This window comes from Bufo gargarizans, chromosome 9, assembly GCF_014858855.1.
Source record: "Bufo gargarizans isolate SCDJY-AF-19 chromosome 9, ASM1485885v1, whole genome shotgun sequence".
Taxonomy (NCBI): domain Eukaryota; kingdom Metazoa; phylum Chordata; class Amphibia; order Anura; family Bufonidae; genus Bufo; species Bufo gargarizans.
Window position 1 is genome coordinate 182,561,780 of NC_058088.1, and position 25,535 is coordinate 182,587,314.

Sequence of the window (25,535 nt, forward strand, 5' to 3'; positions counted from 1 at the left end):
GGCCTCTTTAAACAGCTGATTGACGGGGTGCTGGGTGTCAGCCCCCACCTATCTGAAATTGATTACTTATCTTGAGGATAGGTCATCAATATCAGAGTCTCGGAAAACCCCTTTTAAAGGGGGTTATCGCGTGAATGATGTAAAAAATTAAAATCCTACATAATCTATTATATGACACCGTCTTTTATACCTCGCATGGAACCAGAGATCTCCCTACTTGTTGCTCCAATTGCTCTGCTAGATATATTTCAAGCTGACAGCTCAGGGGGCGTGTCCTTTCTGCTGCAGCCTGTGCTTCCGTCTGTGAGGACAAAGAAAAAACTGAAAAAAAAAACCTACCAGTGGGTGGTGCTGTACAGATACATTTTTTTTGAATATCTCAGTGGCTATACTAAATGTTTAAAGGGAACCTGTCACCGGGATTTTGTGCATAGAGCTGAGTTTTTTTTTTTGTTTGTTTTTTTTTTTCCACAATAAAAGCACACAGAGCTATGGGGACTGGGTATTGCGGATGTTATGGTGGCCATCTAGCAACCCATGTCCTCAGCTCTATACACAAAATCCCGGTGTCAGGTTCCCTTTAATTACGTGCAGGTAGGTAAGTATTCAGATCTGGTTTGAAAGCTGTAGAATAGATTCCTTTAAGTCACCGGGAAGGTAGTTCAGCTCTGAGGTGGCGGCTTATGACTCAGTCCCGGCCGGATTGTCTGCGCAGGGATCCGTCTCCATGTTTCCTGCCATTAGGCCTAACTACATTACAGTAATGCCACCAGGCCTGTAGACCGACGGGTGCACACATGAGTCAGTGCAAACCGATCCCTCATGATCACACTTTCAGGGGTCCGGGACGCTGAGATAGGGTGAGCTGTAGGGTGACATTTGATGCATTCTGTGGGTGCAGTTTTTATCTCATCACCTACCAAAATAATGACTCTGCAGGGTCACTGGGGCAGAATTAGACTTTATATGACCCTGGAGAGCGGGATTTGAAACCTATATCTCGGTTTCCTGGATTGTCCTAGGACAGGTCTAATATATACAGTCCCCATAAGGACGATTAACACATTGCTAGCAAACAGCTCCCTATATCTCTGCGTCCTGGACTGTCCAAGGATATGCCTAACATATACAGTCCTCCATAAGGACTAATGCTTTGCTAGCAAACAGCTCCTTATATCTTAGCTTCCTGGACTATTCTAGGGCATGTCTAATATACAGTCCCCATAAGGACTATTAACGCCATTACCGGTGAACAGCTCCCTATATCTCAGCTTCTGCGACTCTACTAGGACGTCCAATATATGCAGCCCCCATAAGGACTATTAACGGCATTGCTGGAAAACAGCTCCCTATATCTCAGCTTCCTGAATTGTTCTCGGACGCGTCTAATATATACAGTCCCAATAAGGACAATTACCGGCATTGCTGGAAAACAGCTCCCTATATCTCAGCTTCCTGGACTCTCCTAGGACACGTCTAATATACACTGTCCCCATAAGGACTATTACCGGCATTGCTGGAAAACAGCTCCCTATATCTCAGCTTCCTGAATTGTTCTCGGACGCGTCTAATATATACAGTCCCAATAAGGACAATTAATGCCATTGCAAGAAAACAGCTCCCTATATCTCAGCTTCCTGGACTCTCCTAGGACACGTCTAATATACACTGTCCCCATAAGGACTATTGGCGGCATTACCGGTGCCGTTTTGGCGGTACCCTCGCCTGTATTAGTACGTTTTGAGTGGGATTGGGCTTTGTAAGCGTTGATTGGGCCCCCAATGATTTTTGGGGTCCTGGTAAGCGACAATACATCCTATTATAGAAGCTAAATGATCCCTTTGTTATGTTCTGTCCACAATTTATTATGAAAAAATGCTCAATTCAGGTCGCACTGGGTAAGGAAATGAAAACTCTGCTTCTTCCTTTGTTTTTCCTCCACTTTGGGCAGGCTGCTCAGTGATGGAGATGCTGCCCCCCCCCCCCCAGTCTGGGTACCACACACAGCTCTGACAGCGGGGCGGGGCCTAAAGCAAAACGGAGGATGACAATGGCACCAAAGGGAGAGGGCGCATGCGCGCACGCCCGCTTCGCCTTCTCGAGGTGTCTCGCTAGCAACCCGTCGCGCAGGCGTGCCCGACTGTTTTTTGTTTTTTTTCTCCAGCAACGGCCCGCTCTCGGCGCATGCGCCTTTCCCGAGTCGTCGCTCGCTCTCAGGTTGAGCGCTAGCAACCAGGTGCGCTTGCGCAGTCGCCTCCCGGGGCAACCAACGGATCCCTCAGTCAGCGCTGTCTGCGGCACCCCCCCCGCCCGGCGGTTGGGGAAGGGGACGCTGGGAGGAAGAAGGTGGTGGAGGAGAGGACTCGGTTCTGTGGTGACAGGAGGGAGGGGTCACCGGCTCCGCCTCCTTCTCCTCAGCGAGCGAGCCCCCGGCCCGGTGACATGTAGGCCTCGGCGCGAGCTGGAAGTGAGAGGTGGGCAGCGGCGAATGTTCACTGCCTGGAGCCCATAGCGGTAAGTACCATTTCCTCCTCCCCATGGGGGGCGCCTTAAACCGGTTCTGTCAGCCATTATGGCCGCTGCAGGGAGGTGTACGGGGCAGGTGTGTCTACACATTATCCTATAGGGGCTGGAGGCGTCTATAGGGGGCGCTGGAGGAGTCAGAGCCTTATTGATTGGGTCGAGGGGAAGGGGGCCACTGGTATAATGGGTGAGGGGACACCAATGTATATGTGTGGGGGAGGGAGGCAGGTGCACTATTGATTTGCCAGTCATACACCGTGATAAATCAGTAGGGTAACCCTATACGTGGGGGTCCCTCCCCATGACAGGAGGACAGAGCCGCTTTAAGCGGGTGGTGCCAGGGCGCAGTGACATAGGATAGGTGTACAATGATGTCATCGCAGTGGGCGGAGCAGTCTATATACACACAGTGTATAAGCTTATATTATGTATATGTAGGGGGCTCGTCCAGTCTGGATATCTGTGACACCTATTGGGGGTCCTGGGGACCGCTTTGGGGAGGTACCTAGGAGTTGTTGCCTGTCATGTGGAAGTAGGGAAACCCTATACATGGGTGGTCCCTCCCCATGACAGGAGGACAACGCCGCTTTAAGTGGGTGGTGCCGAAGCGCGATGACATAGGATGGGCGTACAATGATGTCATCGCAGTGGGCGGAGCAGTCTATATACACACAGTGTATGAGCTTATATTATGTATATGAAGGGGGCTCGTCCAGTCTGGATATCTGTGACACCTATTGGGGGTCCTGGGGACCGCTTTGGGGAGGTACCTAGGAGTTGTTGCCTGCCATGTGGAAGTAGGGAAACCCTATAAGTGGGGGTCCCTCCCCATGACAGGAGGACAGCGCCGCTTTAAGTGGGTGGTGCCGAGGCACGATGAAATAGGATAGGCGTACAATGATGTCATCGCAGTGGGCGGAGCAGTCTATATACGCATAGACAGCACATACGCTTCTATTATGTATATGTAGGGGGGGCTCGTCCAGTCTGGATATCTGTGACACCTATTGGGGGTTCTGGGGAGCGTTTTGGGGGATACCCCAGAGTTATTTCTTCCATTGCTCAGACCATGGACGCTGATCTGTTTTAGTGGAGAGATCGCTTAAAGGGGGTGTCCAGGATTGTAGAACATGGCTGCTTTCTTCCGAAAACAGCGCCGTCCCTTTCCATGGGGTTGTATCTGGTATTGCAGCCCGGCTCCATTGAAGTGAGCAGGTAGTGCCATACACCGCTTGTGGATAGGTGCGGCGCTGTTTTTGGTAGAAAGCAGCCATCTTTTTCTAGCCTTGGGCAACCTCTTTTTAATTCAACATATCCGTAGGTGTTTACTAAGGCCTCTTTCACCCGAGCGTGACGGATTAGATCCGGATGCGTTCAGTGGAACTCGCAGCATTTTGCAAGCAAGTTCAGTCCGTTTTGTCTGCAATTGTGTTCAGTTTTTTTCCGTGCGGGTGCAATGTGCGTTACAAACAACATCTCCTAGCAACCGTCGGTGAAAACGCATTGCACCCGCACTTGCTTCCGGATGCAATGCGTTTTTCACTGAAGCCCCATTCACTTCTATGGGGACAGGGCTGCGTGAAAAACGCAGAATATAGAACATGCTGCGTTTTCCACGCAACGCAGAAGTGATGTGCACAGACCCATTAAAATGAATGGGTCAGGATTCAGTGCGGGTGCTATGCGTTCACCTCACGCATTGCACCCGTGCGGAAAACTCGCTCGTGTGAAAGGGGCCTAAAGGATGTAGGTGACCCCTTTAAGGCTCCTTTGACACAGGCAAGTTTTCAGCGCGGGTGCAATGCGTGAGGTGAACGCATAGCACCCGCACTGAATCCTGACCCATTCATTTCTATGGGGCTGTGCACATGAGCGGTGATTTTTCACGCATCATTTGTGCGTTGCGTGAAAATCGAAGCATGCTCCTCTTTGTGTGTTTTTCACGCAACGCAGGCCCCATAGAAGTGAATGGGGCTGCGTGAAAATCGCAAGCATCTGCAAGCAAGTGCGGATGCGGTGCGATTTTCACGCACGGTTGCTAGGAGACGATCGGGATGGGGACCCAATCTTTATTATTTTCCCTTATAACATGGTTATAAGGGAAAATAATAGCATTCTTAATACAGAATGGAGGGGTTAAAAAAATAAATAAAAAATAATTAAATTCGCCTTAATCCACTTGCTTGCGCAGCCGGCATCTCTTCTGTCTTCTTCTTTGCTGTGCACAGGAAAAGGACCTGTGGTGATGTCACTGCGGTCATCACATGGTCTGTCACATGATCATCACCATGGTGATGGATCATGTGATGGACCATGTGATGACCACAGTGACGTTATCAAAGGTCCTATTCCTCACAGATGAAGACAGAAGAGAAGCCGGGCTGCACGAGCAAGTAGATTAATGTCAGTTAAATTATTATTATCATTTTATTTATTTTTTAACCCCTCCAGCGCTATTGTACTTGGCATTCTGTATTAAGAATGCTATTATTTTCCCTTATAACTATGTTATAAGGGAAAATAATAAAATCTGCACAACACCTAACCCAAACCCGAACTTCTGGGAAGAAGTCCGGGTTCGGGTCTGGGTACCAAACATGCCGAGTTGCGCGTGCAAAACGCATTACAATGTTTTGCACTCGCGTGAAAAAATTGCTCATTTTCCCGCAACGCACCCACATCTTATCCGGGCCAAAAACATGACGCCCGTGTGAAAGAGGCCTTAGGGTTGTCCTGGGTTAGAAAAACAAGGTTTCTTTCTGCCCAAAATGGCGCCACAACTGTTTACAGCCTGTGTGTGATTGTGAAGCTCGGCTGCAATACCGGAAACGACCTGTGGACAGGTGTGGCGCTGTTTCTGGAAGAAAGCCGGTATGCTTTTTTTCTGTTTAGGTGGAGTAGAATTGCTGAGGACCATGGTTTGCTAGCCATATACCTTATTGGGGTTCATGGATGTCATAGATGGGGCACCTCGACTATAAGGGTGAGCTGGGGTGCACCCTGTATACATCACATAGACCCTCAGGGCAGTATTACACCGACAGATCTTCTGACAAATCATTGGTCAGACGTCTGATTACACACACATCTTTTGTTATACACACCAACTATTGGTCAGATTGGACAGATATTGGTCAGATAATGTGTTGGTGTAATAAGAGTATCAGCGATCAGGTTGAGTCTATAGCCGTGATCTCCATATTGCACTTGCAGAACTACTACTCCCAGCAGTCTGTGGCCTCTTGCCTAATGCTAGAAATCCATTCTGTTGGAGTGTGTTCACACTATGTGGTCAAATTGGCTGGTTCTTGCCACAGTTGCCTGGGGTTCCTGCAATATAGCAAAAACTACAACATTTTGCCCCACATTTTCTGGTAGTTAAAAAAAAATAAAAAATTGGACCACACCTTTGGCCTTAATGCACACGACTGTTGTGTGTGTTGCGGTCCGTAAACCGCGGATTTGCAAAACACGGATGGTGTCAGTGTGCTTTTCGCAATTTTGCGGAACGGAACGGACAGCCTTTAATATAACTGCCTATTCTTGTCCGCAAAGCGCGGACAAGAATAGGACATGTTAAAAATATTTTTTTTGCGAGGCCACGGATGCGGACAGCACACAGAGTGCTGTCCGCATCTTTTGCGGCCCCATTGAAGTGAATGGGTCCGCATCCGAGCCGCCAAAACTGCGGCTCGGATGCGGACCAAAACAACGGCCGTGTGCATGAGGCCTATCTGTGTGGGATCATTTATTCCCCCTACACTAGCACTTAAAGGGGTTGTCTCGCTAGGATATGCCCCCATTGTCTTATAGGTGCGGGTCCCACTGCTGGGCCCCGCACCTATATCTAGAACGGAGCCCTGCAAGTGAAGGAGAGCGCACTGCGCATGCACAGCTGCCCTCCATTCATTTTTAATGGGCCCGGCGAAAATAGCAGAGCGCTGGCTCGGCTGTTTCCGTCGGCCCCTTAGAAATGAATGGGAGCGGGGGCCGCGCACAGCAAAAACGGGCTTAGAAAATTATAAATGAAACAGGCCTTCTGGCTGGCCCCCCTTCCCCTCCCATGGCCCACCCCCTTTTTTTTTTTTTAAAGAACTGCTGTACGTGGTGTGGAAGAAGATTCAGCCGCAAATCCCCTTTGCAACCGAATCTATGACCGATATATGCCACTTTTTGGAGTATATCTTATAATAGTGCGCGCCCTCTTACTTGCCCCCCTAACCATTTCAGTGCCTCCATAGTGGACACATGTGGGAATGTCTCGTGATCAGCTGGCAATAGGCCCAAGGGTTTGTCCTGCAAAGTCAGGAGGAGCAGTGCCACAGGCCTCATCTGTGAACATCCCGTCAGTGGTTCATCCGTGAAGGGTCCATGTGTCCGTTTTTTGCCCCCATGTGTCCTCTTTATAATACGGACCCTGCTGAGCTGAAAATTAGATTCTAGAGCATCTCCTACCGATGTTCCACGAAAATCACCGGCAGAACACGGATCCAATCCATATTGGGTCAGTGCTTTTTCACCGACCCATAGACTTCAATGGGAGTGTTTAGGCCAAAATAGTGAATGTCTTCACGGACCCACATTAAAGTCAAAGGCACACGGAGAACATGGACATCACATGTGTGTGACCTTAGAATGAGTGGGGGTGTTCCTGGGGGTGCAGGAAAGAGGTGCTAATTAGGTAACCCTCGCTTGACGGGAGCCTATAAATTGTATATGGACGGCACTGGCGCTACACGATATTAGTAACGTCTGACCTATAAGGGGCGTCCAAACTACCATACGTGCGCTGGGTGTTAGTACGTGGCGTTCAGTGTCACATGCGGGATGTATTGGGGTTTATTGTGATAGAAGTAGATGAAGGTGCGGGGTCGTCTGTTGTGCACACGGTGGGAGTCGCCTGTTTTGGCCCTGTCAGCGTCTGCCTTTGTATTCTTGACGCCTGTAAAAAAAAAAAAAATCTGCTCCCAAAACACACAATTACCTCACGCCACGAGCCCCCGGCAGCCGTGAATTTATGTCGCACAGTTACAAAATCCTCCCCCCTTTATACAAAGCATCATTCTTCCAGCGCGTTCGGTTTTGCATCTTTATTATGTGATCCCTGAACCTGGAGCTCAGGCAACAAAGAGCCGGGGCCCCCGAGCGATAAGCTACTTCCTTCTTTATGTTCCAGGTTGATGCCGTGTGTCCTGTGTGCTCCTTTATGGGGCGTACAGATCGAGAACCATATGCTATGTTTATCGGCTTTTCCTCCAAAAATTGTAGCTGCCAAGAAATTGGAAATTAAAAAAAGATGTATGTATAGTTTTAAGTTGCCCATACATGGGGACCCCGGCGTTCAGCTGTAGTGTGGGGGGAACATGAAGGCAAGTGTTCAATTCACCTGCAGCACCAGCCTCGGGAAGTACGAAACCCAAGGCCGGGGCCTTTATATTGGTAAAATTGGGGATTGCCGTCACAATCGGTCATCCTCAATGCTTCTCTGTTGTAGGAAAGGTCATGGATGACTCAAAGCGGTCACAAGAATTACGGTCATGGCAGAATTCTTCTGTCGCCCCTCTCTGTACCCCAGAGGTCGCCTGTGTCGTCTAAGCGCCAATGAAAATTGGGTAATAATCCTCATGGCCGCCATTTCTGTCCCTCCAGGGATTGACCCCGGCTCTCTGAAGGGCCGTGTACAAACAGAAATGTCGGCCATATTGGTTGTACCCCTTCACTCCAGGTGACCTCTCATGGGCTTCCTTTTTTTGCTCTTAGGGTCTCAGACCTGCTCTCCGTACTAATGCTTCTTTTTTGTTTTACCAGATGGTGGATATTGGCGTCTGTGCTTCTGGAGACAGCACTAGAAGAAAGATGGATTCTTTTGCAGACTGTCCAGTGGAGGTGGTACCTCCAGACCTGTACGATTCCTTCAGGGCAAAAATTGCTGCTAATTTACAGTGGATTTGTGCGAAAGCTTACGGAATAGGTAAGAGCTATTCAGTGTTCCCATGTCTTGTGACCTTCTGTTATTTTAAAACCCTTTTAGGCTAGTAGTGGTGGGAGATCTTACTCAGGGGCCCCATACGTCTGTTTTTGGCGGATCTATTCGCCTGATCCACAAGTCTCTGCACGGGTTCTATTTTTTTTTCGGTATTTGCAGTTGAGAATAGCCCGAAAGAAAAAATATGCAATGCACACGGAAGCGGTCTGTTTTAAAAAAAATAAAAAATAGATTGTGCACCAAAATACGGGCGAGGCCTAAAGCTGAGCCGTTAACTGCTCCTCTCTCAATACTGCAGCCGCTGTGTGACTGCAATCCCACAGACCCAATTATAGTCAGTGGAGTCGTTCGGCGCCGTCCTGTGACCGTTACGGCTTTCATTATTATTGCCATGGTGTTAATGGAGCACAATGGAAAGTAAGTACGCTGGCTTGGGCCTCATGCACACAACTGTATTTTTCATCTGTGAGCCTTCTGCAGTTTTTGCGGGTAGCACACTGACCTATTCATTTCTATGGGGCTATGCACACATCCGTGTTTTTCGTGGATCCATGCAGCGATTCCGCAGATGATTGAACATGTCCTGTTCTGGTCCACAATAATGAGAATAGTCACATCTGAAAAATGTGGAATCTGTATTTTGCAGACTGAAATACGGACACAGTCGTGTACAGGAAATCTTTAGGTGTTTTTCACTCTTGCATTAGGCTGGTTTCACACTAGCGGTACAATCTTCTAGCAGAAGTACAGCCTGTCGGACAAAATCGTATCCGGCATAGCCGGATACTACCTGACCCTGCCAGAGCCTATTGACTATAATGGTAATTGGTGGGAATCCCGCCTGTTTCCGGCATTAGTGCCAGGATTCAGCCGGACAAAAAAATGCTGCGCTATTCGTCCAGCCGGATCCCAGCGCTAATGCCGGAAAACAAGTCTGGTCCCATTATAGTCAATGGGGCCTGCCTGTGCTTTGGCCTTTTCCGGCTATGCTGGATACGATGGCTACTGCCTGGGTGAAAGTAGCCTTACCTGTTTTACCTTGAATTTAGCTGTTTCGTCCTAGGAACTGAAAAGCATATTGCAAACCGTAGACAGATACTTTTGTTTTCTCCTGTATTTTTAACTAAGGCATCATTCAGATGGTCGTAGTGTTTTGCAGATCCGCAAAACACGGATACCGGTCGTGTGCGTTCCACAATTTGCAGTCTGCACATGGCTGCAACCATAATAGAAAATACCTATTCTTGTCCGCATTAATGCTCTATCCTCTCTGCGGAGCTGCGGAACGGAACCACGGATGTGGACAGCACACTATGTGCTGTCCGCATCTTTTGCGTCCCCATTGAAATTGCGGAACAGATGCGGACCCATTTATACGGACGTGTGAATGGACGCTAAATCTGTGGCAGGGCCTCCAGTGCAGATGTGAGCGTACCCTGTGCAGCGTAGTTTCCAAAAAAATAAAGCCCGATTCCTGAATTGAGGGGAAAAATGGATCCTTTAAATGGAACGTAACCTGCCACGATGGATGGTAATCTGTCGTGGCTCCATTTGAAATAAAAATCCTCACGCCAGTGTGAACAGAGCCTAATCCTGGACACTTGATTTAAGGCACCTGTGACCGTTTCAGCTCTGTCATCTTTGTGGGAGTGATGTAGGCTCTAGTTACATGCTGACCCCATGGACATTGGTCTGTAAATATGGTGACCATAGTCGGTAAACTTTCCAGGAATTTGTGAAAAGTGACACAGCTGCGTATGACAGATTTATGAGGCCGTCATCCAGCAGAACATCGCTCCGCATCATCCAGTTCCGCTTTCTGGGGTTTGGCTTGTCATGCTGTCAGTATTTAGCCCATCCCAGGACTTGGTGGAGCTTTGTATTATATTGAGGCTTTATACCATTATTATAATTTTTTTTTTTTTCTTGAGTCATCCTTGATGAGGAAGTGGCGTAAAAATACGTGGGCTCATCCTCCAGAGCCATTGGTGTTGTCGCCCAGAATTCCCAGGTGGTAGTGGCGGGAGCTCCTGCTTAGAAGGGGCCAAATCAGCCCTACGACAGGTTCTGCTGATCACATCCCAAGCATCTGAGCTGTTATCTGGTCGGCACGGGGTGAACGGAACAATCTGAGGAGACGGCCATCTTAGGAGCGCTGCCAGGCGCTGAAGTCCCCAGTCTGCCCCTCTCCTCCTGAGACTTTTGGGGCGGGATCGATCGCTCACTTGTGCTGAGAGACCACAAGGAACGAGGATTGGTTACAGGTACTTCAATTCATGGAGTTGGCAAGGCTCGGCAAGAAAATGAAGTTATGGGCAAAATAAAAAAAATCTATAATCATTCTTAGATTGAAAATCACATTGACATTTTTTTTATTTTTTTGCAAAAACGCCCAGCCTAAGGCTACATGCACATGGCCGTATGTGTTTTGCGGTCCGCATATTGCAGATCTGCAAAAAAAAACGGATGACATTCGTATGCATCCTAACCGCTAAAAAACGGAACGGACACGGAAAGAAACGACGATCGTGTGCATGTAGCCTTAGAAGCACGATTTGTCATTTTTTTCTGACTCGCCTTTTGCCTTTTAATTGATCAAAAATAGAACTGATGTCATGTTCTGCCCCGTCATCCTGCTGGGACTCTGTAAGGAAATCCTGCCATTTATTCCAGTTATAACAAGTTATTCCCTATCCTCAGGAGAACGGGGGCCCTATACCCCGTGGAGACCCCCTGAAATTGATGGAGCGGCTGGTTGGAAAAGTGTGCCGCAGCTCCATTCTTTTCTACAGGCGCGCCTCAGCTACAGTCCTCAGCTATCTTCGGCACTTCCATAAAAAATCGATAGAACTGCGGCACGCTTTTCTGACCTGCCGTAGGGACAGCGATAGGACCCCCACCGATCTTATGGTTATCCCCATCCTCCATCCTGTGGATAGGGGATGACGTCTATGGCCGAATGCACACGACCGTGGAACACGGACGTGAGCGGTCCGTGGTATCCCGGCCTGGCATCCTGCTGAGAGCAGGAGAGCACGGAGTCATTGGTTGCTAGGATGCTGTGCTCCTTGTGCCGCCGCTGCAGTACAGCAATAAACTGGTATGATCTATATGAGTGTATTACTGTAGTGCAGCTGCGGCATGAAGCGCACGGCGTCATAGCAACCAATGACTCTGTGCGCTCCTGCTCTCATAAGGATACCAGGCCGGGATACCACGGACCGCTCACGTCCGTGTTCCACGGTCGTGTGCATTCGGCCTAACAACCGGAATACCCCTTTAAGTGTTTCTGTTGGAGCAGGTACCTTGTGATCTGTGGGGGACCTGGTTCATGGACCCCCCAGACGTGCTACCACCCAACACTTCACTTTGTAATACAAGCACTGAGGATGCAGTTCATTGTGTGTAAAGCTATGCGCGGGGCTGTATAGACAAAGTCCATAGAGCCGGGCCTGTAAAAATTCCTCTTTCTGATTAATGATTACCCATAGAGGTAGTATTTCTGCACGTGCACATTTAGACACATTGGCCTATGGGGGATACAAGGCATGATGGGTAATTTCGCCGTTCAGGGGATTTTTGCCTGTCTCCTCTTTGACCTTGTTGCTCGCACAGTTTGGCAGTATTTCAACATTCGCGCCATTTGCCCGTGTGCTTTGCATAGGATTGTGGTGGTTTTTCAGATCTGAAATCCCCCATTCTTCTGATACTGTTTATTCTGTTCAGTTCCCTCATGGGCACTGAGAGTCCTGTATTCTGTCAGTGTAGGGTACTTTCACACTAGCGTTAAAGTTTTCCGGTGTTGAGTTCCGTCATAGGGGCTCAATACTGGAAAAAAAACGCTTCAGTTTTGTCCTAATGCATTCTGAATGGAAAGCAATCCGTTCAGTATGCATCAGGATGTCTTCCGTTCCGTCCCTTTTATGGTATTTGGCCGGAGCAAAGACCTTTAAATCTGTGGAAAAAAAAAAAATACCGGATCCGGTTTTCTGGATGACACCGGAGAGGCGGGTCCGGAAACAAATGATATCCGTTTGTATACGGCAAAACTTTGGGGGATCACAGCGGGGCAGATTAGGGGGGTCTTTTTAAAAAAAAAGAAAAATTCCAGCAGCATCAACAGGGATACTCCCCAAAAGTATTCTGTTAAAAAAAACAACAAAAAAACGGTGAAAGGTCCTCCGTAAAAAGTCAGACGTAACTCTAGACTAAAACTAATTAGCATAACCAACCGCACCCACTTTCCCACCAAGTTTTTTAAACTGGAGTGAGTGGTGCAAAAATGCAAAATGTCTAAATATTTGGAGGCAAACCCTATTTTTATTTTTTTACTTTTTTGAAGCCAGTCATTCTCCTCCATGACTTTTGGGATGCTGACCATTATAAGTATAACCTAGGTCAGTAGTGGCGAACCTATGGCACAGGTGCACTATGAACCGCACAGGCAGCTCATCGAATGAAGGGAGGTTGTTCTAGCTAATTGATAAAGTACATGGTAGATAGACTATATAGGACTGTAGCATTCAGGGTGAATTGGCGTGTTGGCACTTTGCAAAAAAAATGTGGATTTTGGGTTGCATTTTGGGCACTCAGTCTCTAAAAGGTTCATTATCACCTGACCTAGGTCATAGTTCATTCCCATGTAGGTAACCTAGAACACACCTGAAAATTACGGCCGGTCTGACGACGCTGAATTTTAATGTGATTCAATGGCAGCGATTATTGGCATCTGTAAGGCTACTTTCACACTAGCGTTTTTGCTGGATCCGGCAGGGTTCAGCAAAAAACGCTTCCGTTCTGATAATACAACCGTCTACTTCTGTTATGAACGGATCCAGTTGTATTATCTTTAACGTTGCCAAGACGTATCCGTCATGAACTACATTGAAAGTCAATCGGGGACGGATCCGTTTTCTATTGTGTCAGAGAAAACGGATCCGTTCCCGTTGACTAACATTGTGTGTCAGGACATTCTGTCCGTGATTGGGACGCAACCCAATGATATGGAATGCATTCTGGTGCACTCTTTTTCGTTCAGTTTTGTCCCCATTGACAATGAATGGGGACAAAACGGAAGCGTTTTCATCCTATGACAGATCTCAATAGCGGAAAGGGACGGAACTCAATACCGGAAAACAAAAACTCTAGTGTGAAAGTACCCTAAAGTTCAATCCTAAAATATTGCCCCCGAAGGTGAACATGGCTTTTTAAGTTTAGGGTTGTTCTCATAGCTACGATAGCATGCACCTGGATCTGCACAGTGTGGGAGAGCTCTGACCGTCATGCTGACTCCAGGCGTTTGCCAAAGTTCAGCTTTCATTAGGAGTAAGGTCATTCATTTTCGTCATTACCCTATGAACCGATGGGGGAGGGGAGGGGAGAGAGAACTGCGAGATGGTCCAGGCAGTGAGATTGGCCACGTATAGGGGAGGCACAGAAGTTCCCTCTAATCTTCAGATTTTTGACCATATGAAAAAGCCACAGGAAACGAGCAATTCAGCCAATTTAATGAAAGCCGGACATAGAACTCGGAGGAAGCGCGTTACTCTGCCAGACCCCAGGTCAAGCCCGGCGATGGCATCAATCATAGGTTGTTCTGTTATCAGCCATTTCATGGCCCGGCTGTATTGCTGTTCATTAGGAAGTCTGAAAAAAATCTCTTCCCATTTGAATTTTTTGGGGTATTTTTGTTTTTCTATATTGACATGCCTAGTCAACCGCTTTTACGTGCCATTTCTTTATAGTCCATAGACGTCATATGAGACCATATGGCGTGCAGTTCACTATGCTGGAGCTCTGCGTAAGGCACAGGAGAAATGCCGTGTGAACAGGACCTTAGCACTGATTTTGCAAAGGTTGACCTGATTTGTTCTGGACTGTCGCTGCCTATTGTTTTCCGGGTGTCTCCCCGTTTTGCCGGAACACCCTGCAGCCGGAATGATGACTGTCAGTAAGTCTCTCCTGTTCGCTGCAGTTACTTGCGTGTAACCTGTAAAACTTGTTTACATGATGCACACGTGTGTCATGTGCCTGTGTGGCAATAGCAGCCCTGCGATAACATGTTTGCTCTCCGTGCTCTGAATTCTGTTCTTTTATTACTTGTCATCATTATCATTCCAACGTAATTTCCGCACTGTCCTCAGCCTCTGACATGTTCAAAGTGATCATTAGGGTTTTATAATGCAGGGCATCGACGCTCTGTGGTCACTAAGCACCCATCGGCTCTCCTAAGGCGACTTTCACACTAGCGTTTCTATTTTCCGGTATTGAGATCCGCCATAGGATCTCAGTACCGGAGGAAAAACGCTTCCGTTTGGTCCCCATTCATTGTCAATGGGGACAAAACGTAACTGAACAGAACGGAGTGCTCCAAAAAGCATTCCCTTCCGTTTGGTTGCGTTCCCATACCGGGCGAGCTGTGGTTTTATTTCCGTCATGGGATGCGGAGCAAGATGGATCCGTCATGACCCACGATTCTAGTCAATGGGGACGGATCCGTTTAAGTCTGACACAATAGAAAACTGATCCGCCCTCAATTGACTGTCAATAGTGTTCATGACGGATCCGTCATTGCTATGTTAAAGGTAATACAACCGGATCCGCTCATAATGGATGCAGATGGTTGTATTATCAGTAACGAAAGCGTTTTTGCTGAAAAACGCTAGTGTGAAAGTAGCCTTAGAGGGCCACATTTAACCAATATTCACCAAACTGCTGCAAAGTGTTTCCTTGATGCTTTACACTGCCGCTCTTCTTTTTGAGGTTGGCTGCCCTGCGTAAGTGTAATACAAGGACAAAGTGATCTGCAGTTATCCAAAATGACGACTGAAAACTGTCTAAGTGGCTTCTTCCCCTGCGTTTTTGCTTCAAGAGGTTTTCCGTGCCCCCGCAGGCTCCATAAACCCACCTTTAATGACTCCTATCTCACCTATAGAAGAAACCATCTATACTTACCTTGATGAATTTGTGTGGTTCGGCCTTTCGGGAGCCCGGTCACGTGATGAGGCTTTTCTGAAAATCCTTGAATCCGCCAATGTCTCATTCTTACCGGGTTTCTGGTCCGATCTTTGGAGGGGGCGTCACTGGCCTGGAGAAGTGTTGTAGCAAACGTATAAATCCACCTCTACTGCGTATGCCTCAGGGAGAGGAATAGCCTCGGAGCCGTCTGCCATGTGGAAGGGCATCCCTGTCCATAGACCAAACTGGAAATCTGGTAAGGGTCCATTCACACGTCCGTTATAACACTCCGTTTCCGTTCCGATTTAAATCTGAACGTTTTTTCGGATCCATTCATTTCAATTGCCTCCGCAAAAATGCGGACACCAATCATAGTGCTGTCTGAATCACGGAATCCGTTCCGTTTTCCTATTTTCGAGTATGCGGATCCTGAAAAAAAAATTAACCTTGTCCTACTTTCTGTCCGTTTTTCGGGTCCGTTGTCCATTCAAGTCAATGGAGCCGCATAAATGCGGATGACATGCACAAAACCATCCGAATGTCATCCGATTTTTGCGGATCTGTTGACAGGAAAATGGATGAAAAAAAAAAAAACCTGAATAACGGAAACGCGGAACGGATCCGCAAAAAAAAAAAAGGAACGTTTATCTGGAAAGGTAAAAATACTGACGTGTAGGGATCGACCGATTATCGGATTTACCGATATTATCGGCCGATATTCAGGATTTTGAACGTTATCGGTATCGGCATTTATTTTGCCGATATTCCGATAACGTCCTGGGAACACAGATCGCGCTGCTGACAGCGCTCTCCGTGTTCCCCTTAGCAGCACAGGGGAGAAGGAGCAGTGTCTCCTCCCCCTGTGCTGCTGCCGCTCCAGCCAATGGGAGGACAGGGGACAAGAGGAGGGGAGGAGCTATGGCCACTGCGCCACCAATGAAGCTTAATCTCACATTAATTCATATACAGGAGGCGGGAGCTGCAGGATCACATGGCCGGCTCCCGGCCTCTATGAGCTGTAGCTGCGATCTGCGGTAGTTAACTCCTCAGGTGCCGCGGATCGCAGCTACTGCTCATAGAGGTCGGGAGCCGGCTATGTGATCCTGCAGCCAGCTCCCGCCTCCTGTATATTAAATTAAGATTCATTGGTGGCGCAGTGCGCCCCCCCAAGCCCCCCAGTATCAGACATTGGTGGCGCAGTGCGCCCCCCCCCTCCCCCCCAATATTAGGCATTGGTGGCGCAGTGCGCCCCACCCCCCCAAGCCCCCCCAGTATTAAGCATTGGTGGCGCAGTGCGCCCCCCCCCCCCAGTATTAAGCAGTGGTGCGCCCCCCCCCCCCCCTCAACCCAGTCGCAGTGCGCCCCCCACAGGATTCACTCTCCCCTGCTCCTCCGATCGGAGCCCCAGCAGTGTAATGCTGGGGCTCCGATCGGTTACCATGGCAGCCAGGACGCTATTGAAGCCCTGGCTGCCATGATAAGCTCCATGCTGCTGTGTGCACAGAGCACACAGCAGCAGGGACAGTGTGAGCTCCTATTCACCCTGATAGATCTCTATCAGGGTGAATAGGACAAGGGTTCTAGTCCCTAAGGGGGCTAAAAGTTTGTTAAAAAATTAAAACACCAAAATATTAAATATAAATGAAAAAGAAAGATTTACAAAAAAATAAAAATACACATTAACAATAAACATACATTTTCAGCAGATTTGTGGGAATTTTAATTTTTTTTTCAAAAATGAAAATTCCCAGAATATCGGTATAAATTATCGGCTATCGGCCTGAAAGTTCACAAATTATCGGTATCGGTATCGGCCCTAAAAAATCAATATCGGTCGATCCCTACTGACGTGTGAATGGATCCTTAAAGGACATGACGTTGACTGATTCGGGTGCGTCACTTGTCTGCCGATTAACATCATTTTGAAGCAGTAACTGTATTAGGAACTTTCTTCTATGGGTGAGATATGAGTAATTAAGAGCCCAGAAATCCCCTGTTAGAGGAGTTATCTTACAATGGGTATTTATCACCTATCCATAGGATTGGTTGACAAATGTCTGATCACTGGGGGCCCAATGATCACGAGATTGGAGGGTCTTGAACAACTTTTCCTTACTGTATGACCCCGGTGAGTAGGGGGTTTGAATGGAGCAGTGGTCAAGCCTTGTAGCTCAATTCAACGTCTTATAGGACTGAAGGAGGCAACTGAGCCCCATGCACTTTAAATACTGGCACCGCTCGTGGTCGTATGCGGCTTCATTCAAACGCCTCCTCACTGCAGTCGTGCACTGCGCAGGCACCAGGTGCTCAGGACCTCCTAATAATCTAAATGGTGGTCCCACAGGCAAGGACTAGGGTTAGGAGATATGCCGGTATCTACGCCATATTGCGGTATTAAATGGCGATATCACAGTTTCTCAATTACAGCGGTGTTTTAGTGATGTCGTAGCGGCAGTTGCACTTGACAGCCCTGACTGCTTCTAAAACGGGTACTGCGTAGGCGCGTACTGACTTGTGTGCACGGCACACATTACACATCCGTATGCTGCACAGACTAAGGGTCTATTCACACATCCGTAAGTGTTTTGCGGATCCGCAAAACACAGGCACCGGCAATGTGCATTCCGCAATTTGCGGACCGCACATTGCCGGCACTATAATAGAAAATACCTAATATAGGACATGTTCTATTTTTTTGCGGAAACGGAGGCACGAATGCGGAATTGCGGATCTGCAAATGCGGATGCGAACACCCTATTCCGGCCCAATTGAAAATGAATGGGTCTGCACCCGTTCTGCAAAATTGCTGATCGGATGCGGACCTGTTTTGCGGACGTGTGAATGGACCCTTAGAGCGGTGAGGCTGGTGAGAGGGCCCTCCCTGTTCACTGCTCTCTCCCTGGGCTGGGCCTCATTACATGGTGAGGGCAGAGGGGCCACAAGGAAACATTGCTATAATATGGGGTCAACACGGAGACCTTTAACTGTATAAGTTCCATTCATTATAATGTCTCCTTGTGGCCCCCAACTAGGAGACATTACTGTATGGGGGCCACAAGGGGACAGTATACTGAGTGTTTTTTTTCTTCTAAAGGGGTATTTATTGTGATATATATCGTCATTGCGATTAATTTCTTAATATTGTGATTGTGAAAATATTTTTGATACCGCCCAACCCTAGCAAGGCCCACAGCAGCCAGACGTACGTTGCCTAGTTGATTCATGTCCATTGTGGAACAACCCCTTTAAATGATTATACCTTTTGTTAAAGGGGCTGTAAAAGATTAGCGTATTGGCTGCCTGCCGTCCAGTTAGCCGTGTACTGCGACCCCTGAGTGTACGACCCTGCATAGTCTTAGTGTAGGGTCTCTAGGAATGCCTTCTAGTCTTTCTGCCTGTACGTATAGCTGAGGTGCCTGGATATAGCCGTGGTCCTGTACGCCCTGTAGTCATTTCTATTCAGCCTGGAAATGTCACCAAATAAACGCTTCATGATTTATGAATAGACCCTTTCTCCACATCGTCCTCAGTTATGATAAGCTCATGAATCCGCTCTGTTTGGTGGCGTTCGTCATTGACCACAGATTTGTTTGTTTCCCTGTGTTCCTTTTACGGTGGATTTATTTTAGAAGAAATTGCGCCGCTTAATAGAGAAGCGCTAATTACATTTGTAATGGGGATAATATGATTTGTGCTCCTGTCGGATCATTAGATGCGTATTAATCTCCTCTGCGCTTCCCTTTTTGTTTCAGACAATGTTCCAGAGGAGCTGAAGGACCCCTTTTATATAGACCAGTATGAGCAGGAGCACATTAAACCACCCGTCATCAAGCTGCTTCTCTCCAGCGAGCTGTACTGCCGCGCCTGCAGCCTGATTCTGAAGGGGGACCAGGTGGCGGCATTGCAGGGGCACCAGTCCGTGATAGAGGCTTTGTCACAGAAAGGGATTTACGTCATGGAGAGCGAAGACGTGCCGGTGTCTGAAGACGACCTCAGCTGTGCTCCAATCAAAATGGTCTGTATAACGAGATGAGCCAAAACTTGCAGAGGTGTATAGTGAAAGCAGTTGTGCCTGTGCAGCCCTTTCAATATAATCTATAAGCCATGAATTTGTATACGCTGCAGCCTAATGAGTCTGGCCCCGAGGGCATCCTAAATACCGGGAGTTTTGCTTTATAGAGCCTTTGTCTAAATGATAAATTTCCCCAATTTATTGCACGCGCCCCCTTCCCCCCTATGCTGGCTGAGCATAGACCGTATGAATAGAGGCAATGGACATTCCCATATCCTCTGGACTGGTTGGTAGCATTGTTTGCTGGATGGTTAGGAAACTGCACACTGGCAGCCGCGAACACAGCGGCGTGTTAGCAGGATTAGGGTAAATTCACACAAGGCGGTAAAATCCACAGCACATTTACAGTACACGTCACGTGAATGCGATTTTTACAAGTCTAATCCCTTTGCTGCAGTCATCAGTCAGAACGTGCTGCATTATTTATCTGCAATGTGTTTTTTCTGTTGTGGAAGTGTCGTGGATTTTTGCACAGGATTTCGCCCGCTGTAGCAGAGGTGAACTCCACAGGAGATCTGGATGTGCTGTAAGCAGATTTTGCTGCAGATTTTACTCCTGCCACATTGAAAGTAGGGAAGATTCGTGTCCTATCTGCAACAGAATGAACGTGCGGGTGGATGTGGAACATCTCCACCGCTTTGGACTTCTCCTTCCACTTCTGTTGATTTTGGTTGTCTTTACCGGTAGGGGACACACAGGGAATTTATGGCATTGGGCAGGGACTTTGTGACCCTCCAAATGGCCTCATAGGGGTAGGCTAGAAGGAGCAAGCCATGTCACATTTTATATAGAAAATAACAAGGGAGCTGTAGACGAGGCTGATGAATGAGGACGCTCTTATGGAAGTCAACGATAACCGCATACGTTCTCTACGTCAGGCCCACTGTGACTATAAAAGGTATGGCAGAGGGGCACCTCTAGGATGCGCAGTGTCCCTCTGATGGGGACTCTTTCTGCTGTCAGGCCTCAGGGTGGGGTACAGATTTTGAGTTCCCCCCCCTACATCAGGTGGAGCATTCTCCTCGCTGCCCTCTCCTAAATAATGACCTGCCCGGATGGATGCGTAGAGAGGAATGCCGACCTTTCTGACACAGGAGAGCAGGTGTCCCTTTAGAACCCTACAGCTGACTTGGGACCATCCAAGGACCATTTCTAAAGTATTGACCTCTAGTGGCCAAAAAGGGTAGAGTATGGCAGAATTTGGGGCTGCCATGTTTTCAATGCAGAAAGTGGCATGGATGCAGGCAATATCAGACAGAACTAACCCCTATGTGAAGCCTTCTTAAAAAGAGAGGGAGAGAGGGAGTTGGGGTTCCCCAGGAGTGGAGCATTTTATATTTTTTTTATTTTTTTAGGGCAGCTAGTCATGGTGTTCAGGCTGTGAATGACTAATGACTCCTTACATCAAGCTTATGTAACTACGTGACCAGTTAATCAGCTTTCTAAAAATGCCTCCTTTATGACATGGGTGTTTTCTGTACTCCCCGGGTGATCAGCGGGGTGCATTGTCCTGCCCTGGATGCAAAGCCGGTTTACTTATTGCCACATCCACTTGTGCCACGTTCCTCCTCCATAAATGTGTTTTTACATGAGATTTCATGTCTTATCAGTTTTGACATGTTCTCCACTTATTTCATCTCCTTTTAATCAAGGGCTGTGGTGTCGGTACTCCAAAAAGTACTCCGATACTCCTTCTTCTTTTTTTTTTCTTTTTTTTTTTTTTCTTCTTTTTCCTTTTCCTTGTTCCGTCTCCTACATGAATGGCTCATCTATAACGATTAGCACATTTACTGTAGTAAAATGGTGACACCAGACATTTTATCACAGTCATGTGAATAATCAGGGTAACATGTAATTAACATTTCAAAACTTTTTTTTTTTAATTCCTATGAAAGTAAATACGTGACACGCTATGGGTTTAATAAATGAATTATTCAATGTTAAAGGGGTTGGCCACTCTCTGGGAACAGCATGTACATGCAGCTAGTAATAGGCATTATTTAAAGGGGTTGGCCGGTAATTTATATTGATGACTTATGTTCAGGATAGGTTATCATTATCAGATCGGCGGGGGTCGGGCACCCGGGATCACCGCCAATCAGCTGTTAGATGAGGCTTTTTCCTAGGACGTGTCGTCGCCGTACATTAGTCACGTGGTCTAGATGCACCTCAGCCCCATTGAAGTGAATGGGGATGAGCTGTAATACCAAGTACGTCCACTATACAATGTATGGTGCTGTTTTTGGAAAGCTGCCGGGAGTCGGCGGCTCCCTGAAACAGCTGATTAAAGGGGAATTTGTCAGGACTCAAATACTCCCATCAATGTGATAATGATAAACTATCCTGAGGACAGGATACCATTATCTTTACCTTTGTCCAGTGATGCCAAATTTATGTTTACTTACTGCTTCCCCGCGCTGCACTCCCAAATGTCCGCTATGGTCCCATCCGTGAGCAGTCTCCATTTCCAAGCACTGGGAATGAACAGGTGAAATGGCGCACACGCAGTCCATCCCCAGTGTATGTGAATGAAGGCCACAGATTGGCGAGACTTTCCGTTAGTGGCCATTTTGAAAGCACAGTGCAAGGAAGCAGGTAAGTGGACCTGCAAGTAAACATGAGGCTACTTTCACACCTGGGTTAGGTGCAGATCCGTCTGGTATCTGCACAGACCGATCCGCACCTATAATGCTAACGATTGTATCCGTTCAGAACTGATCCGTTTGCATTACCATGAACAAAAAAAAATGCAAACGAATCCGTTTTGACTTGCATTGAAAGTCAATGGGAGGCGGATCCGTTTTCAATTGCACCATATTGTGTCAGTGAAAACTGATCCGTCCCCATTGACTTACATTGTAAGTCAGTACAGATCCATTTGGCTCTGCATCACCAGGCAGACATCAAAACGCTGCAGGCGGCGTTTTGGTGTCCGCCTCCAGAGCGGAATGGAGGCTGAACGGAGCCAAACTGATGCATTCTGAACGGATCCTTATCCATTCAGAATGCATTGGGGCTAAACTGATCCGTTTTGGGCCGCTTGTGAGAGCCGTGAAACGGATCTCGCAAGCGGACCCAAAAAGGCCAGTGTGAAAGTAGCCTTATGGTGTATTAACTAGAGATGCGCAAACTTTTTTGTGTTTTCAACTTCGGTGTGCAGGGTTGGGGTTTATATAAGAATTCGGTTATGGATTCTGCTAGCACGGACCTCAAGTTATGATCCGTGGTAGCAGAATCCATAACTGAATTCTTAGATAACCCGAACCTTGTACGCCGAACTTGAAAACACAAGGCTCGTTCAACCCTTGTATTACGCCATCACACATCGGCGCTGCTGGCTTAATTGCACCTGTTACTAGCCGCATGTATGCGCTGTTCCCATCACATGTACGTCTTGTAAGGGATAGTGACCACCCCTTTCACATTTTATTAGGTATTATTTTTGTTAGTCAGTCTGTTTCTTCTGACTGCTTAATAGGGTATTTGGGGCACGGGATCCCTATTATGGAGATAGATGTAGGTCAAACCCAGCACCTATCAGACATGTAAGGCCTATCATGTGGATATGTTTAAGGTAGGAATACCCCTTTAATGCCCTTGCAATAATCAACCTGAAACAGTAGTGAAATATCCTCTTGCATGCCTGGCAATGTGTCTGGCCTGAACACAGAGCTGACAACAGCATAACTTTTATTCCTCTATGTTTGTGGGGTGCAGGACCGTATTCTCTTCCCTTAGTGAAGTCTGAGTGCACTCCTCGCCCCAACCTGATGCATTGCTGAAAACAGAATCATAAAGAGCGTGTGTCCTCTAATGCAGTGTTTCCCAACCAGTGTGCCTCCAGCTGTTGCAAAACTACAACTCCCAGCATACCCGCACAGTCAAAGGCTGTCCGGGCATGCTGGGAGTTGTAGTTTTGCAACAGCTGGAGGCACACTGGTTGGGAAACACTGCTCTAATGCAGCGTACATAGATGTACTAAGAAAATCCATTAATTGAGGTTTCCTTCGGTCTTGTCATTTTTCTAGAGTGCACACATGTCTATGATCGATGCGCTGATGATGGCCTATACTGTGGAGATGATGAGCATTGAGAAGGTTGTATCAAGTGTCAAACGCTTCTCTACATTCAGTGCCTCTAAGGAGCTGCCGTATGATCTTGAGGATGCCATGGTTTTCTGGATTAATAAGGTAGGGGCTGGGGAATAGCACTCGGTCTGTAGTAGAGCGTACAGATCTGCACTGTAAATGTATTATACCGTACCATACTGCTGCATGCCCTAATGATCGATATTCAGATTGTGAGCCTCATATTGGGAACAGTTACTGATGTCAGTGATAACCATGCAGAATATGTAAATGCGACATAAATGAATAAAATATTTGTTAGAAAATATATATTTATTTTTATCATTTCACAGGTAAACTTGAAAATGAAGGAGATTCTGGAGAAAGAGCACAGGTTAAAGCAGCAGATAATCGAGAGCCCAAGTCATCCGAAGGTATTAATGCTAATTTTGTGTATATGGTAACAAGCTGCTAAAGGCAAATTCTGAAACTGTCCGTACGTTCTTTAGGCACAGTTTAGATGTAGACATCTGCCCCCTAGCTGACTGGTGGTACTGTGCAGTGAGGGCGAGAGAACGGGGATAGTGTTGTGTATAGGTCACTCCTTAAAGGAGTTTTCTGAGATTTTGATACAGGTGACCTATCCTCAGGATAGGCCATCAGTAGCTGATTGGTGAGGGTCCGACACCCGGGATCCCTGCCGATCATCTGTTTGAGAAGGCAGCGTTGCTGGCAGTAGTGCTGCGGCCTTCTGTCTGCTTTTTTCCTAGGCTAGTGATGACATGTTAATCGGTCAAGTGGCCTAGGAGCAGCTCCGCTGCGATACTGAGTACAATCACTATACAGTGTACGGCGCTGTGCTTGGTAAGCTGCAGGAAGGCAGCGGTGCTCACAGGAGCGCCGCTGCCTTCTCAAAACAGCTGATGGGTGGGGTCCCGGGTTTCAGACCCCCACCAATCAGATACTGATGACCTATCTAAAGGATAGGTCATCGGTAGTAAAATCCTCTAAAACCATTTTAAGCTAAAGGCTTAGATTGGTGGTCAACAATTGGTGGCACTCCAGCTGATGTGAAACTACAACTCCCAGCCAGCTCTTGTCTGGTTATGCTAGGGCCTGATTTTACCACCATCCTGATAACTTCATAGGTGTTACTAGAGAGAACATTTTGGTTATCTCTCTTAAAGGGGTTCTCCAAGAGTATAAAATGTCCCCTCATGTGCCGGGCACCCCACATAGAATATACTTACCCCGGTCCCCACACCGCCGCTGCTGCTTCTCCCTGCACACGGTTGAAAACATCCGGTGTTGGGGGGAGCAGCCAATGGCAGGTGGGGGGCGGGGACGATCCTCCCTAGCGTCACCAGCGATGTTAAGGAGGCTTGTTCCCGTCCCCGCCTGCCATTGGCTGCTCCCCCCTAACACTGTATGTTTTCATCCATGTGCAGGGAGAAGCAGCAGCGGTGGTGCGGGGAATGGGGTAAGAACATTCCATGTGGGGTGCCCGGCACATGAGGGAGGGGACATTTTATTCTCTTGGAGTACCCCTTTTAAGAAGTAGTCTTTTCTGTACTGATTTGCTACTGGATGCTGGGTCTCCACATATGAGGTTGTTTTCTGGGCATCTGGGCAGTGGTCCTCACATCACCACTCAGGCTCCTGTTTAGCGTATATTATCTGGCTACCATTTTACCGTGTATTGGCAATATATTAAAGAAGCACTTCGACAAAAATGTTTATTCTCTGACCTTTTAGAAAGCTACATAATGTATACTGTAGTGAATGTAATCTTCTTAGGCTACTTTCACACTTGCGTTTTTCTTTTCCGGCACAGAGTTCCGTCACAGGGGCTCTATACCGGAAAAGAACTGATCAGGCATATCCCCATGCATTCTGAATGGAGAGTAATCCGTTCAGGATGCATCAGGAT

General features: G+C 47.5%; 1 protein-coding gene across 1 annotated transcript in view; it reads left to right on the plus strand.

Moving 5' to 3' along the window:
- The first annotated feature begins 2,165 nt into the window (after positions 1 to 2,165).
- Positions 2,166 to 25,535, plus strand: part of CAMSAP1 (calmodulin regulated spectrin associated protein 1) — a 67,207-nt gene continuing 43,837 nt past the window's right edge. Inside the window, exons 1-5 of the mRNA XM_044305364.1 lie at positions 2,166 to 2,514; positions 8,332 to 8,494; positions 19,219 to 19,481; positions 23,567 to 23,728; positions 23,959 to 24,039. Of these exons, the coding sequence (XP_044161299.1) occupies positions 8,332 to 8,494; positions 19,219 to 19,481; positions 23,567 to 23,728; positions 23,959 to 24,039 (669 nt within the window). The 5' untranslated portion in view covers positions 2,166 to 2,514. The remainder of the gene's footprint in view (positions 2,515 to 8,331; positions 8,495 to 19,218; positions 19,482 to 23,566; positions 23,729 to 23,958; positions 24,040 to 25,535) is intronic.